At 48.0% G+C, this 20,244-nt stretch overlaps 1 protein-coding gene across 7 annotated transcripts in view; it reads right to left on the bottom strand.

Annotated features, from left to right (window-relative positions):
- Positions 1-20,244, bottom strand: part of cplane1 (ciliogenesis and planar polarity effector 1) — a 254,280-nt gene that overhangs the window by 96,582 nt on the left and 137,454 nt on the right. For all 7 annotated transcript variants that reach the window (XM_072592860.1, XM_072592875.1, XM_072592868.1 and 4 more), the window contains 4 exons: positions 18,880-19,028; positions 16,666-16,763; positions 7,329-7,406; positions 5,686-5,881 (listed from right to left, as the gene is read on the bottom strand). In XM_072592860.1, coding sequence (XP_072448961.1) covers positions 5,686-5,881; positions 7,329-7,406; positions 16,666-16,763; positions 18,880-19,028 — 521 coding nt within the window. The remainder of the gene's footprint in view (positions 1-5,685; positions 5,882-7,328; positions 7,407-16,665; positions 16,764-18,879; positions 19,029-20,244) is intronic.

Genomic DNA, 20,244 nt, shown 5'->3' with positions numbered 1-20,244 from the left:
CAGATGAGAGATCCTGAACCCAGGCACCAGGCAGGCAATACAGCCTTTGGGAATCTCAACCCTGGCCACAGAGAACAGTCTCTATTCCCCTGACTATACTAGCCCTGATTATAACTACATTTCTCTTTTCTCCTCACTCTTGAATGGCTCCCTGTACCACAGTGCTATGGTCAGTGAGCTCATCCTCCCTACAGTCCTCACTCTCACCCACACGGGGGGCAAGAATCTCCAACCTGTTAGACAAGCTCAAGGGCTGAGGCTCCTTCAGCCCTACCTCCTGGATCCCTCTACCTGCCTCACTCAGAGTCACACCCTCCTGTTCCTGACCACTGCCCGAATTCATGGTCATTTATCTGAGGGGTGTGACTGCTTCCTGAAACACAGCATCCAGGTAATGCTCTCCCTCACTACAGATGTGGTCACTCTGAACCACAATGGGGTTCCCACATTGCCTGGCTGTACATCTCAGGTCGGAGGAAGGGTCATCAGACCCAAAATGTTAACTCTGATACACATGCTGCCAGACCTGCTGAGCTTTTCCAGCAATTTCTGTTTTTGTTTTTGATTCACAGCATCCACAGTTCTTTCAGTTTTTATTTTTTCTCTGTTTTATTCAGTTCTTAAGTTGATTTTTAAAAATGCTGAATTGTCTTTTAGTTAACCTGTAAAGATGTTCCTGTTGATCATCTATTTGAAAGTAACCAATAATAGACAGTCACATTAGTCGCTCTCACCAACCAATGAACACGTGTTTGATGCTAGGCCTCGATCCTGCCCTTCAGTTTGTTCCATTGAGATATAAACAACCAGAAAAACAAAGCAAGCAAAAAGCATCATCTCTATAGGTTGTGTCCAAGATGAAGACAGAAAGGTGATTGATTAGTAAGGGCATCAAGGTCTATGTGGTGAAGGCTGGAGAATGGAGTTGAAAAACATATCAGTCATGATCGAATGGACCAGTCCTGACGCGGGAAACTCCTGAATCATTGACTTCTCCAACTCCTGATGCTGCCTGCCTTCCTGTGTTCCCCCCCCTCCTGATGCTGCCTGCCCTGCTGTGTCCCTCTCCCTCCTGATACTGCCTGCCTTGCTGTGTTCCCTCTCCCACCTGATGCTGCCTGCCTTGCTGTGCTCCCTCTCCCTCCTGATACTGCCTGCCTTGCTGTGTCCCTCTCCCTCCTGATGCTGCCTGCCTTGCTGTGTCCCTCTCCCTCCTGATACTGCCTGCCTTGCTGTGTTCCCTCTCCCCCCTGATACTGCCTGCCTTGCTGTGTCCCCTCTCCCCCTTGATACTGCCTGCCCTGCTGTGTCCCCCTCCCTCCTGATACTGCCTGCCTTGCAGTGTTCCCTCTCCCTCCTGATACTGCCTGCCTTGTTGTGTTCCTCTCCCTCCTGATACTGCCTGCCTTGTTGTGTTCCTCTCCCTCCTGATACTCTGCCTTGCTGTGTCCCCTCTCCCTCCTGATACTGCCTGCCTTACTGTGTCCCTCTCCCTCCTGGTGCTGCCTGCCTTGCTGTGTTCCCCCTCCCTCCTGAAACTGCCTGCCTTGCTGTGTTCCCCTCCCTCCTGATACTGCCTGCCTTGCTGTGTCCCTCCCTCCTGATGCTGCCTGCCTTGCTGTGTCCCTCTCCCTCCTGATGCTGCCTGCCGTGCTGTGTTCCCCTCCCCCCTGATACTGCCTGCCTTGCTGTGTCCCTCTCCCTCCTGATGCTGCCTGCCTTGCTGTGTCCCTCTCCCTCCTGATACTGCCTGCCTTGCTGTGTCCTCCCCCTCCTGATGCTGCCTGCCTTGCTGTGTTCCTCCCTCCTGATACTGCCTGCCTTGCTGTGTCCCTCTCCCTCCTGATGCTGCCTGCCGTGCTGTGTTCCCCTCCCCCCTGATACTGCCTGCCTTGCTGTGTCCCTCCCTCCTGATACTGCCTGCCTTGCTGTGTCCCTCTCCCTCCTGATGCTGCCTGCCTTGCTGTGTCCCTCTCCCTCCTGATACTGCCTGCCTTGCTGTGTCCCTCCCTCCTGATACTGCCTGCCTTGCTGTGTCCCTCTCCCTCCTGATGCTGCCTGCCTTGCTGTGTTCCCTCTCCCTCCTGATACTGCCTGCCTTGCTGTGTTCCCTCTCCCCCCTGATACTGCCTGCCTTGCTGTGTTCTCACAGCCTGCTGCTTGTCTGTGACTGAATGAAGGAACAGACCCGATGGGCCAAATGGCCTAATTCTGTTGCTGTAACTACATGATGAAGGAGCAGCACTCCTAAAGTTTGTACTCCCAAATAAACCTGTTGTACTATACCCTGGTGTTGTGTGATTTTTAACTTTGCCCATCCCAGTCCAACAGTGGCACCTCCACATCTTATGGTCTCAATCCAGATGTGATCTCTCCTTCTTGACCGTGCACAACTTACAGTTTGTGTGTTTTCAACAAACCCTTTCTTAAATACAGCTGAAGGTGAGCTGAGATGACTCACATCAGTTCAGTTCAATCGTAGTCAATACCTATTGAGGCTCTATTCAGAATTCAGGTGATTGACTGGTAACAGTCACTCAGTCAGCTGAGTCAGTTACCTCATTAACCTTTTCACTACACTACTGAATTTTAAACCATTAAAGTGGAGAAAGAAAATTAAGGTTTTAATTCCCACACTGCCTCCAAATGTCCCGAACTAGACCCACTCGGGCTGTATCTCAGTCTGGGGATGTGATCCCCTGAACTAGACTCACTCGGGCTGTGTCTCAGTCTGGATGTGATCCCCTGAACTAGACTCACTCGGGCTGTGTCTCAGTCTGGATGTGATTCCCTGAACCAGACTCACTCGGGCTGTGTCTCAGTCTGGATGTGATCCCCTGTACCAGACCCACTCGGGCTGTGTCTCAGTCTGGATGTGATCCCCTGAACGAGACTCACTCGGGCTGTGTCTCAGTCTGGGGATGTTATCCCCTGAACTAGGCTCACTCGGGCTGTGTCTCAGTCTGGGGATGTGATCCCCTGAACTAGACCCACTCGGGTTGTGTCTCAGTCTGGGGATGTGATCCCCTGAACTAGACCCACTCGGGCTGTGTCTCAGTCTGGATGTGATCCCCTGAACGAGACTCACTCGGGCTGTGTCTCAGTCTGGGGATGTGATCCCCTGAACTAGACCCACTCGGGCTGTGTCTCAGTCTGGATGTGATCCCCTGAACTAGACTCACTCGGGCTGTGTCTCAGTCTGGATGTGATCCCCTGAACTAGACTCACTCGGGCTGTGACTCAGTCTGGATGTGATCCCCTGAACTAGACTCACTCGGGCTGTGTCTCAGTCTGGATGTGATCCCCTGAACTAGACTCACTCGGGCTGTGTCTCAGTCTGGGGATGTGATCCCCTGAACTAGACCCACTCGGGCTGTGTCTCAGTCTGGGGATGTGATCCCCTGAACTAGACTCACTCGGGCTGTGTCTCAGTCTGGGGATGTGATCCCCTGAACTAGACCCACTCGGGCTGTGTCTCAGTCTGGATGTGATCCCCTGAACTCGACCCACTCGGGCTGTGTCTCAGTCTGGGGATGTGATCCCCTGAACTAGACCCACTCGGGCTGTGTCTCAGTCTGGGGATGTGATCCCCTGAACTAGACCCACTCGGGCTGTGTCTCAGTCTGGATGTGATCCCCTGAACTAGACTCACTCGGGCTGTGTCTCAGTCTGGGGATGTGATCCCCTGAACTAGACCCACTCGGGCTGTGTCTCAGTCTGGATGTGATCCCCTGAACTAGACTCACTCGGGCTGTGTCTCAGTCTGGGGATGTGATCCCCTGAACTAGACCCACTCGGGCTGTGTCTCAGTCTGGGGATGTGATCCCCTGAACTAGACCCACTCGGGCTGTGTCTCAGTCTGGGGATGTGATCCCCTGAACTAGACCCACTCGGGCTGTGTCTCAGTCTGGGGATGTGATCCCCTGAACTAGACCCACTCGGGCTGTGTCTCAGTCTGGGGATGTGATCCCCTGAACTAGACCCACTCGGGCTGTGTCTCAGTCTGGGGATGTGATCCCCTGAACTAGACCCACTCGGGCTGTGTCTCAGTCTGGGGATGTGATCCCCTGAACTAGACCCACTCGGGCTGTGTCTCAGTCTGGGGATGTGATCCCCTGAACTAGACCCACTCGGGCTGTGTCTCAGTCTGGATGTGATCCCCTGAACTAGACTCACTCGGGCTGTGTCTCAGTCTGGGGATGTGATCCCCTGAACTAGACCCACTCGGGCTGTGTCTCAGTCTGGATGTGATCCCCTGAACTAGACCCACTCGGGCTGTGTCTCAGTCTGGGGATGTGATCCCCTGAACTAGACCCACTCGGGCTGTGTCTCAGTCTGGGGATGTGATCCCCTGAACTAGACCCACTCGGGCTGTGTCTCAGTCTGGATGTGATCCCCTGAACTAGACTCACTCGGGCTGTGTCTCAGTCTGGGGATGTGATCCCCTGAACTAGACCCACTCGGGCTGTGTCTCAGTCTGGGGATGTGATCCCCTGAACTAGACCCACTCGGGCTGTGTCTCAGTCTGGGGATGTGATCCCCTGAACTAGACCCACTCGGGCTGTGTCTCAGTCTGGATGTGATCCCCTGAACTAGACCCACTCGGGCTGTGTCTCAGTCTGGATGTGATCCCCTGAACTAGACCCACTCGGGCTGTGACTCAGTCTGGGGATGTGATCCCCCCCCCAACCATGTGCAGCTCATGATTCCAACGCAGAGGGTGGTGAGGGTCTGGGATGTACTGCCTGGGAGGGAGGAGTGGGGTGGGGGGGTGGGGAAGTTGAGGCAGGAGGCCCCACAACCTTCAAGAAGTAGTACTTGGTTGGGCAAGTGAAAAGTCATGACATTTAAAGCTGTGGGCTTAGTGCAGGAAAGGAGGACTCATGTAGATAATGGTATATTTTTGGTGGTACAAACACGATGGACCGAACAGCCTCTTCTGTCCTGTATTCTTTGGCTGATCTGATTGGAGCCTTAACGGCACTCTCCTGTGTGTCACCATAACCTTCAACTTCTTCACTGCTCAAAACTCAGCTTTGAATGTGAATATACTCACTGACTCAGTCTCCACTCCTCCCTCAGCGAGAGAGAGAGAATTACAAAGACAAACGACCTTCGGGAGAATACGTTTCTCCTCATCTCTGTCTTATATGAAAGTCACCCCTATTCTGAAATTTCTCCCTCGTACTATATCCTTCTGAGGGAAACATTTTCTCATCATTTCTCCTACCAACAAGCTTAGAATCAAAAAGATCACTTGTTCTTCTAATCTTCAAGGAGAATTGGTCCAAGCTCCTCAATGTCTCCTCATGAGGAAACCTCTCACTGTCAGGAATCAGGCATATGGACTATAGTTGGAGGCAGTGAGAGCCACAGTGTTGTGAGTGTGAGGGAGAGGGGGATAGAGAATGAGACATTTGTGTAGCCTGATATAAGAGAGAATAGATGAGCTGAGAGTGAGACAGTGAATATAATAAAGAGAGTGACAGCAGAAAGGGTCCAGACGGAGAAGGAAAACCTGTCTGTGAGAACAGGAGTCCAACAAAGACAGACCGATGGAAAACACCAAGGGGAACTCCACCGAGGTTTGGAGAGAGAATCTGGATCTGTAAATGCATATCGATGAACAATAGGATCTGGTCAGCTGACTGGATTAATGAACAGAAAAGAAACATTTTACATTACCTGAACCAGTTTTGACATTTCATCCTGGAGCATTTGTCGACAGAGATTAGACACGTTGACAGTCTGACCATCAGGATTCACAGTCTGGGTCGCAGCTGGCACTGACACAGGCGATGTGGGTGGACTGGGCACAGAGTGACAATTTAAAACAGGCTGCAATTGGGAGGAGGCAGCCTGGAGGGGTAAAAGGTCAGAGCTGAGGAAAGAATGAACAGAAAGCATGAGAGGGTGAGAGAACGGTGTCAATGACAAATCAGAGTGCAGCTTGCAGCCATTAGACACAGCCTCGCAAGTGAACCACCGCAAAAAAAACCTTTTCACAAGACTACTGAATTTTAAACTGATAAAGTGGAGGAACAAAAGAAAAATTACAATTCCCACATCGACACCAAAATCCCCAAACGACAGACTCGTACGGGCTGTGGCTCAGTCTGGATGTGACCTCCGCGACCATGAGAAGCTCACTGACCCCACCCCCCCATTACTGAGTACACCCACTCCCCCCTGAATACCCCCCCACTCCCCGTCACTGAATACCCCCCACTCCCCCCCCATACCCTCTCACTCCCTGTCACTGAATAACCCTCACTCCCCCCTGAATACCGCCCCACTCCCCCCTGAATACCCCCCCACTCCCTGTCACTGAATACTCCCCACTCCACCCTGAATACCCCCCACTCCCTGTCACTGAGTACCCCCCACTCCCCGTCACTGAATACCCCCCACTCCCCGTCACTGAATACCCCCCACTCCCCGTCACTGAATACCCCCCACTCCCCGTCACTGAATACTCCCCACTCCCAAGTCACTGAATACCCCCCATTTCCCCTTGAATACCCCCCCACTCCCCAGTCACTGAATACCGTCCACTCCCTGTCACTGAATAGCCCCCACTCCCTGTCACTGAATAGCCCCCCTACTCCCCCCTGAATACCCCCCCACTCTCCATCACTGAATACCCCCCCCCACTCCCCTTCACTGAATACCCCCACCTTTTCTCCCCCCCCCCCACTCCCCTGAGTACCCCCCCACTCCCCTGTCATGGAATACCCCCCGCTCCCCCCATCACTGAATACCCCCGACTCCCCCCTGAATATCACCCACTCCCCCGAACACCCCCCACTCCCCCATCACTGAATATCTCCCACTCCCCCCTGAATACCCCCCACTCCGCCTGTCACTGAATACTCCCCAACTCCCCCAATTCCCTTGTCACTGAATACTGTCCACTCCCCACCCCCCCCACTCTGTGATGTTGATTACCCCCCTCCCTGAGATATTGATAATTCCCACTCTCTGCGATATTATTCCCCTCCATGTGATAATGATCATCCCCTTCCCTGAGATATTGATTGTTCTCACTCCCCTACCCGGAGTTGTCTGTGCGTTAATGATTATTCCCTCATGTCTTCTGGCTTACTGAATACTCTCTGTCTCTAGTTCTATTCCATCTTTTCCCTTGGCTCTGTTTCCTTTGGTTCCCCTGAACCCAAGAAGACTGATCAGTCAGTTCTGGTCTTTGACTGGGTTCTGAATAATCTCTTCCTTCATCCTTGATCTGCATGTTTTGCCCATTGCAGAGATTAACCTGAGGATCTTTTCAACGTCTGACTTGCAGTGCAGTGGTAACAATACTCCCTCACCTGTCAGTGTCTGGCTTCACATGTTGGGATGCGATCTGAGAGATGCTGCAATCGCCAGTGAGCCCTTCTCCCTGCTCCCTGCAATAAAATAGTAACAACAGGTTTACACGAGGAATCACACTCTCAGTATAGCCACAGGGCCACCCTGCCTTCATAACTGACGTCACTACTTACAGAATTATCTTTGTCTAGATTAGAGTGGTGCTGGAAAAGCACAGCAGGTCAGGCAGCATCTAAGAAGCAGGAAAATCGACGTTTCGGGCAAAAGCCCTTCATCAGGAATCAGCACCACTCTAATCTAGACTCTGATTTCCAGCATCTGCTGTCCTCACTTTTGCCTAGAGAATTATCTTTGTCAATATCAGGAACTGCTGTTCCTCAGAGCAGCTCAAAGGATCTCCAAGATTATGTGATTACATAGAATTCATCATTTTCTTAGAGATGGGGCCTGGCAAAAACACGAGAGGCTCAGGAGAAGAGTCTACAAACAACATGATTCAGTTGCTTGGGTCACGTTAGTTGCTTCTCCCTCTGCTGTGCATTCAGTGTGAGTCACAGTTAATAAATTTACCTGTTCACAGAATCCTAGAAACCTACAGCATGACATGTGGCCCTTCCTGTTTTAGTTGCTTCTTTGTAGAGGTAACTAACTCATTTGACACCTGTTTCCCTTCCCACATGTTCAGAGAGAAACTTGAAAGCCAAGGGTTACAGTGTGATTGGATCTGCCCACTCATCCAGTTTCTTGCATGAGAAAGCAGGTTGCTAACACACAACTTCCTAAACATTCCAGCCACAGATTCGCTCCAGCTCCCTCCGGGACTCGCGTTAACACCCAGTCTCCCTGATTACAGTGATATAATACTGCACCATGGCAACCAGCATGACGCTGCCCCATGCAGCTCACCTGCCTGATTCTGCACCAACTAAGGGAAGGTGGCAATCTGGCGTCCCTCTACCCATCACAAACTGATGAAAGGTGGTGGAGGAGCTGGATGGAGGGGGTGGGGGGGTTGGGAAGGAGGTGCTTGGCTTCACTTTTGAAGAATTCTCAAGATATGCATTTCCACTGAGTTCTCTCTCATCAGGATCTCTCTCCCTTAACTCCAAGGAACACTGATTCGGGCTCTGTTACCTTTTGCACCCTGTGCTTTTAGTTAATTAGTCAATGTGGAACTTCAAATTCACATTGAAATTGCTGGATTGTTGTTAAAAAAAAACCATTTGGCTGACTAATCTCCTTTAGGGAAGGAAACAGCTATCCTTACCTGTTCTGACCTATACATGACTCCAGAGCCACAGTAATGTGATTTACTCTTAACTGCCCTCTGAAATGGCAGAGCAAATCACTCAATTATATCAAGTGCGATCAGAAAAGTTAATAAATAATAAAATTGGACAAAGTAGCGAAACCCCTTTTCAGACTGAATGTGATTTCTCTCGACAGGTGCTGCCAGACCTGCTGGGTTTTTCCATCCGTTTCTGTTTTAATTGATGATGTAAATGGTGGTATACTGGGGAGTGTGGAGTAGAAAGGCATCTGGGTTTCTTCATAGACCACTCAATGGAAGTAGACAGGCAGGTGCAGCAAGCAATTACAGATATGAGGGGAATATGAAATTCAAACGAGGCTGGACAAACTAAATCTACTTCTGTGCTAAACATGTTATATAGTGCAATTAAATAACAAGATGGAAAGGCTCCAAAAACATTTCCATTGTAAATGACAGCTAAAAAATGTGTTGCTGGAAAAGCACAGCAGGTCAGGCAGCATCCAAGGAGCAGGAGAATCGACGTTTCGGGTATAAGCCCTTCTTCACGAAGGGCTCCTTGGATGCTGCCTGACCTGCTGTGCTTTTCCAACAACACATTTTTTAGCTCTGATCTCCAGCATCTGCAGTCCTCACTTTCTCCTATTGTAAATGACAGCCAGGCCAGCGCATCAGTGCAGAAGACTAGGCTGAGGCATTTGCACCAATCTTCAGGCAGACAGGACAAACGGATGATCTACCTTGGCTTCCTTTAGAAGTCCCAAGCAGCAGTGATGCCAGTCTTCAGTCAATTCAATTCCTTCCATGCAATAACAAGAAATAGCTGGAGGTACTGGATACTGCAAAGTAGAAGATGCCCTGACAACATCCCGGCAATAGTATTGAAGTTATGCTCCAGAACTTGCTAAACCTCTAGCCAAGCTGTTCCAATACACTGGTCTGCACCTTCAATGGGATGCCATAACCAAACACGTTTCCCTCCAGAGACAAAAAACAGAAATTGCTGGAAAAGCTCAGCATGTCTGGCAGCATTTGTGAAGAGATTAATATTCCCCATCCCTCCCTTCTTAGCCTTCTGTAGGGACTGTTCTCTCCAGGACACCATGGTCCAGTCCCCCTCCACACCTACCACCACCTAATACCCCCACAGCACCGCCCCTTGCAACCACAGCAAGTGTAACACCTAACCATTCACTTCCTCCCCCCTCACTATCCAACACATCCAGACACACCTTTCAAGTGAAGCAGCTGTACTTCACTCAATGTAGCCGATTGTAGTCACTGCTCGCAGTGTGGTCCCCGCTACATCTGGGAGCTGAAACATCGACTGGGTGACCATCTTGCGGAATATCGATGTTCTGTCTGTAAAAACCTTCCTGTTGCCTGCCACTTCACCACATCACTATTGCCCCAGGCCAACATCTCGGTCTCAGGCTTGCTGCAGTGCTTCAGAGAGGTTCAGCGTATTTTACGCTTGGACCCTACAGCCTTCAGAACTCTGTATTGAGGTGAATAATTTTCCAGTTTGAACCTGTCCTTCTGTGTGCTTTAGCCACCTCCACAGCCCAGAGCCTGTCATTACACAGGCTGTTTCCAGCACAGCCAGCCCATTCTCACTCACATATGGTTCCCATGAGCAGCTTCTCTTCTTCCCTGGCTGACTATTCCCTCCCCACCCCTTTCTGCCTTCCACAAAGATCGTTCCCTCCGTGGCTACCTGGTCAGGTCCATGCCCCCCCGACAACACACCCATCCATCCTGATACCTTCCCCTGCCACCGAAGGAATTGCAAAACCTGTGCCCACACCTCCTCCCTCACCTATATCCAAGGCCCTAAAGGAGCCTTCCACATCCATCAAAGTTTTACTTGCACATCCACTAATATCATTTATTGTATCTGTTGCTCCCGATGCGGTCTCCTCTACATTGGGGAGACTGGGCGCCACCTAGCAGAGCGCTTTAGGGAACATCTCCGGGACACCCGCACCAATCAACCCCACCGCCCCGTGGCCCAACATTTCAACTCCCCCTCCCACTCTGCCGAGGACATGGAGGTCCTGGGCCTCCTTCACCGCCGCTCCCTCACCACCAGACGCCTGGAGGAAGAACGCCTCATCTTCCACCTCGGAACACTTCAACCCCAGGGCATCAATGTGGACTTCAACAGTTTCCTCATTTCCCCTTCCCCCACCTCACCCTAGTTCCAAACTTCCAGCTCAGTAACTGTCCCCATGACTTTCCTAACTGCCTATCTCCTTTTCCACCTATCCACTCCACCCTCCTCCCTGGCCTATCACCTCCATCCCCTCCCCCATTCACCTATTGTACTCTATGCTACTTTCTCCCCACCCCACCCTCCTCTCACTTATCTCTCCACCCTTCAGGCACTCTGCCTGTATTCCTGATGAAGGGCTTTTGTCCGAACCGTCGATTTTCCTGCTCCTCGGATGCTGCCTGAACCGCTGTGCTTTTCCAGCACCACTAAAGAATGACTATCAACCCTCCCTTTGTCTGCCTAACTTTCATTCTCGCTTTCTCTCTCTCTGGGCTCCATCACCATCTATCCACTTACTCCTTTTCATCCCCAGTCCCTATCCTCAGAATAATTCCCATCTTTTCCCAGCTGCTATCAGTTCTTAAAAATAGTCAAGAGTCATAGGGGTGGCACAGTGGTTAGCACTCCTGCCTCACAGCACCAGGGTCCCAGGTTCGATTCCAGCCTCGGGTGACTGTCTGTGTGGAGTTTGCACATTCTCCCTGTGTCTGCGTGGATTTGCTCTGGTTTCCTCCCACAATCCAAACATGTGTTGATTAGGTGAATGACCATGCTAAATTGCCCATAGTGATAGGTGCATTAGTCAGAGGGAAATGGGTCTGGTCGGGTTACTCTTTGGAGGGTCAGTGTGGACTTGTTGGGCCAAATGGCCTGTTTCCACACTGTAGGGAATCTAATCTTAGAGTCATACAGCTCAAAACAGACCCTTTGGTCCAACCAGTCCATGCTGAACATAATCTCAAACTAAACTAGTCCCACCTGCTTGCTCCTGGTCCATAACCCTCCAAACCTTTCCTATTCACGTACTTAACCAAACGTCCCCACATCCACCACTTGCTCAGCAAGTTCATTCGGCATGTGAACCATCCTCGGTCAATAACTTGCCCCTTATGTCTTTTTAAAATTTTTCTCCTCTCACCTTAAAATTATGTGCCGAGTCTGGAAAACCCCCACCCTAGGGAAAAGACAGCTACCATTAACTCTATCCATACCTCTCATTATTTAGTAAACCTGAGGTCACACCTCAACCTCCTACACTCCAGTAAAAAAAATTGAGATTTTCTTTATAACTCTGCCCTTGTTTGTTGTACCAGAATACAATACCTCACATTTATCCAGACTGAACTCCATCTGCGATTTTTCAGCCATTGACCCATTTGATCAAGATCCCTTTGCAATCTTGGAAACCTTCCTCACTGTCTGCTACGCCACCAATTTTGGTGTCATCTGCAAATGTACTAACCATGCCTTCCATATTCTCATCCAAATCATTTATATAAATGACTAACAACAGTGGACCCAGAACCGATCCCTGATGAACACTGCTGGTCACAGGCCTCCAGTCTGAAAAGTAACCCTCCACCATTACTCTCTCTCTCCTGCTGTTTAGCCAATTCTGTATCCAATTGGCAAGCTCACCCTCAATCCCATTTGACCAACTTTACTAATTAGTCCATCATGCAGAACCTTGTCGAAAGCTTTACTAAAATCCAAGTAAACAATGTCTATTGCTCTGCCATCCTCAATCGTTTTGGTAACTTCCTCAAAAAATTCAGTCAAGTTTGTGCAACATGATTTTCCTTACACAAAACCATGCTGACTATCCCTAATCAATGTCACTAAATGTCGGTAATCCTATCTTTTATCATCACCTCAAACAATTTACCCACAACTGAAGACAGACTCACAGGTCTATAGTCCCCCGATTTCTCATTACTACCTTTCTTATATAAAAGCACTACTTTAGCCATCAGGTACCTCCTCAGTAATTATAGATGATACAAATATTTCTGCAAGTGGTCTCACAATTTCCTCCCTTACTTCCCACAATGTTCTGGGATACATTAGATCAGGTCCCAGGGATTTATCCACCTTTATATACTCCCAGACATCCTGAACTTCGTTTTCTGTCATGTGAACTGTTTTTAAAGTATCAAAGTTTATTTCTTTGTATTTGCTAGACTCCATTTCTTTCTCCACAGTAAAAATTGATGCAAAATATTCACTCAATATCTCTCCCATCTCCTGGGGTTCAACACAAAGATGACCTCCTTGATCTGTAAGTTACTGGACTCAGAATAGTAAGTCTGCTTTCTCTCCACAGATACTGCCAAACCTACTGAGCTTTCCAGCAATTTGTTTGTGATCATAATCTAGTTAGTTTTAATATTCTGGTTTGAGGGGTGCACGGTGGCTCAGTGGTTAGCACATCTGCCTCACAGCAGTAGGGACCCGGGTTCGATTCCCGGCTCGGGGAAGTGCCTGTGTGGAGTTTGCACATTCTCCCTGTGTCTGCGTGGGTTTCCTCCGGGTGCTCCGGTTTCCTCCCACAGTCCAAAGATGTGGAGGTCAGGTGAATTCGCCATGCTAAATCGTCCGTAGTGTTAGGTGGATTAGTCATGGGTAAATATAGGAGAATGGGTGGGTTACTCTTCGAAGGGTCGGTGTGGACTTGTTGGGCCGAATGGCCTGTTTTCACACCGTAGGGGATCTAATCTAATCTAACCTAATCTAATAGGCGACCTTATAATAAAACATTGAACAAAGTGGGTGAGGGATCAAAGCTGAAAATGTGTTGCTGGAAAAGCGCAGCATGTCAGGCAGCTACGTTCCCAACTATCCCCGATAATAGGAATATTGAACAGGAGTAGGCTGTTCAGTCGGTTGACCCTCCCCCCCCCACCATTTTCATGGTCATGGCTGACTGAACACTTTTACTCACCCATCCCATAACACATAATATTTGCCTTGCTGCCAAACAAGAATCCATCCAGCACCACTTTGAAAATATTCAATGATTCCATCTCCACCAGCTTCTGAAGTAGTGAGTTCCAAAGTCTAAGAAACTTAGAGAGAAAATTCCTCTCCTCTCTATCTAAATGTGGCATTTCAAATTTGAAAACTGAGCTGCCTAATTCTGGATTGACCCACAAGAAGGAACATCCCTTCCACTTCCATCTTGTTAAAACTATTTGTATGTTTTAATCATGTCACTGCTTAGGTTTCTAAACTCTAGCAGATACATGCCCCATCTGTCCAACCTCTCCTCAGAAGACATTCTAGGTATGAGTGTACGAAACCACTTCTGAATCGGGGCTGATTTCCTTCCATGAAGTACATAAGTAAACCAGATGGGTCTTATCAAATTTGACAGTGGTTACATGGTCCCCATTAGGCCAGCTCTTTATTTAAACCAGTCTTGAACATCTGCTGTACTAGGATTTAGACCCATGACCTAGAACATTAGCCTGGGACTCTGGATAATGAGGAGGAAAAAGTGAGGGCTTCAGATGGAGGCCAGGTAGCATCTGAGGAGCAGGAGAATCAACCTTTCAGACATAAGCCTTTACTCAGGAATGTAAGTCCACACTACTCCACCACTTCTCCAAGAACTCACTCAGGGGCTTGGCACTCACTGCCTGAAAGGGTGATAATGGCAGAACCTCTCTCCTGATTGACAACCATCTGGATATGCACGTGACAGGCAAGAACTTGCAGGTGGATCCCTTTTTGGAAATGGGATGAAGCTGGCTTGCTCATTTTTCAGCTGAAACAGCTGCAATGGCGAATCGGTTCTTTCCGTGACATAAATCTATGTTTCCATGATTCTAGAAGTCCAAAGTCCAAAGTCCCTGCATTTGTCTGGACATGTGAAGCTTCAACAATACACAACAAACTCCAGCCATTTAACTGGCACGCCATTCACAATCTTCCACAGGCCCTCCCTTCCTCCCTCCATCACCATCATTGGCAGCAGGATGTACCATCGTAAAAAAGGCACTGCAGTAACTCACCCAAGACCCCGTCAACCTCCTGTTCAAAGAAAGGGTCACTGGACCTGAAACATTAACTGATTTTTCTTCACAGATGCTGCCAGACCAACTGAGTTTTTCTAGCAATTTCTGCTTTAGGTTGTATTGGAAATATATCACCGTTCCTTCACCGTCACTGGGTCAAACACCTGGAACTCTCTCTGTACCTACAGCACACAGACTGCAGCAGCACCACCTTCTGAACACAGGGAGTATGGGAAGAGCTGCATTGCTCTAGCAGACACTGGAACAGACACATGGCTCTGAATGGCTTCTGTGCTGACATCTTTGTAATTCTAATGGATCAAGGGTAGTACATGGTAATCTTTCCAGCAAAGTCCACCATCTATGAAGTAAATAAACAAATGTCTCTCTCCTTCACCACAGACCCACTGCTGGGACTTTGCTGAACCCAGCCTTGGGTGAAAATAACTCGGGCCAGTGTGTTGTCACAGGGAGGCGGTGAAAGGACTCTGGCCAAAAGGTCACTCTCTCTACGTGGTCAGTGCCTGAAGAATACACTCAATGTTGGAGCTTCCTCAGCCCTTTGGGGCACAGAACTCCAAAGATTCACCACGTACTGACTGAAGAAATTGTCTTCATCTCAGTCCCAATGGACTCTTCTCATATTCTGAGAGTGACCCTCCGGTTTGAGATCCCCAGCTGGGGAAATACCCTTTCTATACCCACCCTGTCAGGTCCTACAAGAATTGTTTACTTCAGAATCAATCCCCTTTCATGTTTTTAAGTTGGAGAGAATCCAGGCCCCTTATCCTCAATTTCTCTCCACCTCACGGAGACTGAATCTCTGCTATGCTGAATTGGTCCAGCAATTCCCAAGGTAAAAACAATGACTGCAGATGCTGGAAACCAGATTCTGGATTAGTGGTGCTGGAAGAGCACAGCAGTTCAGGCAGCATCCGAGGAGCAGTACATCCTGATGAAGGGCTTTTGCCCAAAACGTCGACTTTACTGGTCCTCGGATGCTGCCTGAACTGCTGTGCTCTTCCAGCACCACTAATCCAGCAATTCCCAAGCTCTTTCAGACCCACAGAAGTCTGGTAAGCGTCTAATATGTTACCATCAGTTTTGGAAATTGGAGTTTACATTACAGCAGTGGTTTTTGGTCAGTCCTGTGAAGATTCTCTTTTAAATATTGGAATGTCATTTGGACAGTGACCCAAGTGTATCATTTCTAAGAAGGCATGGGATTTCACTCAGCTGCCTAGCAGGCCACTGTGATGCTCTTAATTTGATACGCTTATACGGGCAGAGTATAACAGATCAGGATATTTTTCCTGTTTTGACTTTGGAATGGAAGAATCAATTCCGTTCTGAGAATTCAGTCACCTCAGCAGAAATGGATTCCAGTCCGTGGAGATTCCAAGTCAGAAAAGCTTGTAATGAAGTTGTTAGATCTGAGAAACTTTAAGTCACCAGAATTGTGAAATGTTCATGCCAATAGGCTCAGAATGGAAACATAAAACTGTCTCCTCTGTCCAAGAGAGCGGGGAGGAATCAAGAAACACCGATAGAGTTGAAATAGGAGTGAAATTTCCCTGGAATTGAATATCTTTAAAAATAGTGTGGAGAAACTTCACAATGAAAAACAAAGAACTGCAAATACTGGAAATCAGAAATTGCTGCAAAGACTCAGCAGGTCTGGCAGTATCTGTGGACAAAAAGCAGAGTTAACGTTTCGGGTCCAGTGACCCTTCTTCAGAATACCTGAAGGTTCTGGATCTGAAACATTAACTCTGCTTTCTCTCCACAGGTACTGCTGGACATGCTGAGATTTTCCAGCAATTTCTGTTTTTGAAACTTCACAGGTTTGGAGTTGGCCAACAGAACCAATCTCAGGGAAGCTTCCTTTATGAATTAAAATTCCTGTGACCTTTCAGCACACCCACTTTCGAATACAGAGGCCACTGCTCTGTCACCAGCCTTTCCACTCAGCCCTTCCAAACCAGCACCAATACCTTACAGTTTCTTCTCCTTCCATTTGCTCTTCCTGTTCTCCAAGTTGTTTGCTCTTGGGCTCCTCCTGGGGAGTCTCCATTTCCAAGCTGTGCTCTATCTGAAATCAGAAAGCACTTTTATAATTCAACATGAGAGAAACTAAATGATTACATTTAAAACCAATCTGAACAGTGAAGCTTTATCCCTGTATCTCTAAGTGCTCAAAGCTACTCCACAGGTCATTCTTACCAGATGATTCAGTTCAGGACTCTGTCCACCAAAACAATAGAATGTTCTAGAACTAAACTCTGCATTCCAGTCTGAAGTTACAAGCAGAGAGAATGGCTGATCACAACACTCCATCACCAACTGAAACCAATTTCCAATTGCAGAGTGTTTGTTCATTATTGAAGGGCCTGCCCTCGGTCATCATATTTCATTCACAAATGATGATATGACATATCCTTATCCATATTTCTGCTCTGGGTATCTGATTTCCATTAGACCCCAGCCCAAACCACACTCTTAGGTATCTCTTCTTCTATAAACCAGCTGAAAACTCTCAATACGATTCCAGTCTGTACCTCACTCCCAGGTATCTGTTATTCTATATATAACCCACTCTGAGCCCCTAGATTAGATTCCAGTCTGTAATCCCAATATTTGTTATTCTATATATAAACCAGCCCGAACCCCCTTGATAAGATTCCCATGTGTAAATCACTCCCGGATATCTGTTACTCAATACATAAATCACTCTGAACCGCTCGATTAGATTCTAGTCTGTAACTCACTCTACTCAGGTCATGGAGTCATAGAGATGTGCAGCACTGAAACAGACCCTTCGGTCCAACCCATCCATGCTGACCAGATATCCTAACCCAATCTAGTCCCACCTGCCAGCACCTGGCCCATATCCCTCCAAATCCTTCCTATTCATATACCCATCCAAATGCCTCTTAAATGTTGCAATTGAATGAAGCCTCCACCACTTCCTCTGGCAGCTCATTCCATACACGTCCCACCCTCTGTGTGAAAAAGTTGCCCCTCAGGTCTCTTTTATATCTTTCCCCCCCTCACCCAAAACCTATGGCCTCTAGTTCTGGACTCCCCCACCCCAGAGAAAAGACCTTGTCTATTTATCCTATCCATGCCCCTCATGATTGTATAAACCTCTACAAGGTCACTCCTCAGCCTCCGATGTTCCAGGTGTTTGTTATTCTATCGATGAACTAATTCCCCGGGCCTCTCATTTTAGATTCCTGTTTGGAGCAGTGATAAGGGCAACAGATACACAGGAACACCATCCCCTGCATTTTCCCCTTCAAGCCACTCACCATCCTGACTTGGAAACATATCGCCGTTCCTTCAGTGTCACTGAGTCAAAATCCTGGAATTCCCTCCCTCAGGGCATTGTGGGTCACCCTACAGCACATGGATTGCAGCAGTTCAAGAAGGCAGCGCACCCCCACCTTCTCAAGGGGCAACTAGTGATGGGGCAGTTAATATTGGCCCAGCCAGCGACACCCACATCCCTCGAGTGAATACAATAAAACTCACACCTGGGTATATGTTGAATTGCATATGAAATCAAAATCTACCAGCATATTCCCTCTCACATACTACTTCTCCTCACCCACTCCTCCTCTGGCACAGACGTTTGGAGTACTGGGCACAGTTTTATTTTAACTGTAAAAATGAGGCTGGTGTAAGACATTATGTTTGCTTTTGCAATGTTGCACGCTGCAGCTGTCTGAACAAAGGTCCCTGTGTGAATGTTAGCGTGGTGAGCAAATTTGGAAAGTTGGCTGTAATAATAACGTGGCCCAGTGGTAATGATTACAATAGCTGGTCAATATTTTATTGTCATGGTGTGAAACATAACATGGACCAGTGAAGAGCCACATTGGTTCAAGCATACACCATATGACCACCTTCTGAGGGCAATCAGGGAAAGGCAATCAATGCTGATGTTTTTAATGGTGCCCTTTGCTGACAAAAGAATAAAACATACCAGAGGAACTCTTCATAAGAAGGAGGATGGTAAGCTGGCTATGAACATGAACTGGCCAACCTCTTTGCTGCAACACTTACAGTTTCCTGACCAAATATGTAGCTCTACTGACCAATACTTGCTGGGTTATCTAATCTTCCCCACCCCCACAGCTGTCCTGAACCATGTACCACCCTGCACCACCGCCATTTTACTTCAAACCCTTTGCATCCATATTTACCTTGTCTCTGGTGCTAGTTCTGGGCTTGGGCTTGATGCTGATTGATATATAGGGGCTGAAGGGAGTGCAGGCTCTTTGATCAGTATCACTGCCCTCCACCTCCTCATATCCATTCAGATGTGTCTGAGTGAGCCCTTCACATTGATTGCCTAGAGGAATATAAAGATGGCGAGTTAGTGCACACCAGAGATAACAACCAAAATTCCTGATTGGGCCTGCTGGCACCCAGTTCCATTTCATGGCCTCATTTCTCAATCCCCCAATCAGCTCAGTAAGGACTACAAATATTTTGCTTGGAATATGAACTGGAAAACAGAAGCTTCCAATATTAGTGTTTTATTAATATAAAACTGAGCAAAAGGTGGAACTGTGTGGAGCACTCACTGGTTACAGAAAAGCATGCACTTTTACAAAGAACAATGCAGCGCAGAACAGGCCCTTCGGCCCTCGATGTTGTGCTGACCTGTGAACTATTTTCAGCTTGTCCCCCTACACTATCCCATCATCATCCATGTGCTTATCTAAGGATTGTTTAAATCTCCCTAATGTGGCTGAGTTAACTACATTAGCAGGTAGGGCATTCCACGCCCTTACCACTCTCTGAGTAAAGAACCTACCTCCGACATCTGTCTTAAATCTATCACCCCTCAATTTGTAGTTATGTCCCCTCGTACAAGCTGACGTCATCATCCTAGGAAAAAGACTTTCACTGTCTACCCTATCTAATCCTCTGATCATCTTGTATGTCTCTATCAAATCCCCTTTTGGCTTACTTCTCTCCAATGAGAACAGACCTAAGTCTCTCAGCCTTTCCTCAGAAGACCTTCCCTCCAGACCAGGCAACATCCTGGTAAATCTCCTCTGCACCTTTTCCAATGCTTCCACGTCCTTCCCGAAATATGGGGACCAGAACTGTTCACAATATTCCAAGTGTGGCCACACTAATGTTTTGTATAGTTGTAGCATGATATTGCAGCTCCGGAACTCAATCCCTCTACAATGAAACCTAACACACTGTATGCCTTCTTAACAGCACTATCTACCTGGGTGGCAACTTTCAGGGATCTATGTACATGGACTCCAAGATCCCACTGCACACCCACACTACCAAGAATCTTTCCATTGACCCAATACTCTGCCTTCCTGTTATTCTTCCCAAAGTGAATCACCTTACATTCAGCTGCATTGAACTCCATTTGCCATCTCTCAGCCAAATTCAGCAGTTTATCCAAGTCCCCCTGCAACCTGTAACATTCTTCCAAACTGTCCACTACTTTAGTGTCATCTGCAAATTTATTAATCCATCCACCTATGCCTGCGCCTAAGTCATTTATAAAAATGACAAACAGCAGTGGTCCCAAAACA

This window comes from Chiloscyllium punctatum, chromosome 2 (genome assembly GCF_047496795.1).
Source record: "Chiloscyllium punctatum isolate Juve2018m chromosome 2, sChiPun1.3, whole genome shotgun sequence".
Lineage (NCBI taxonomy): Eukaryota > Metazoa > Chordata > Chondrichthyes > Orectolobiformes > Hemiscylliidae > Chiloscyllium > Chiloscyllium punctatum.
Note: the sequence above shows the minus strand (reverse complement) of the source record. Positions and strands in the feature narration are given on the sequence as shown.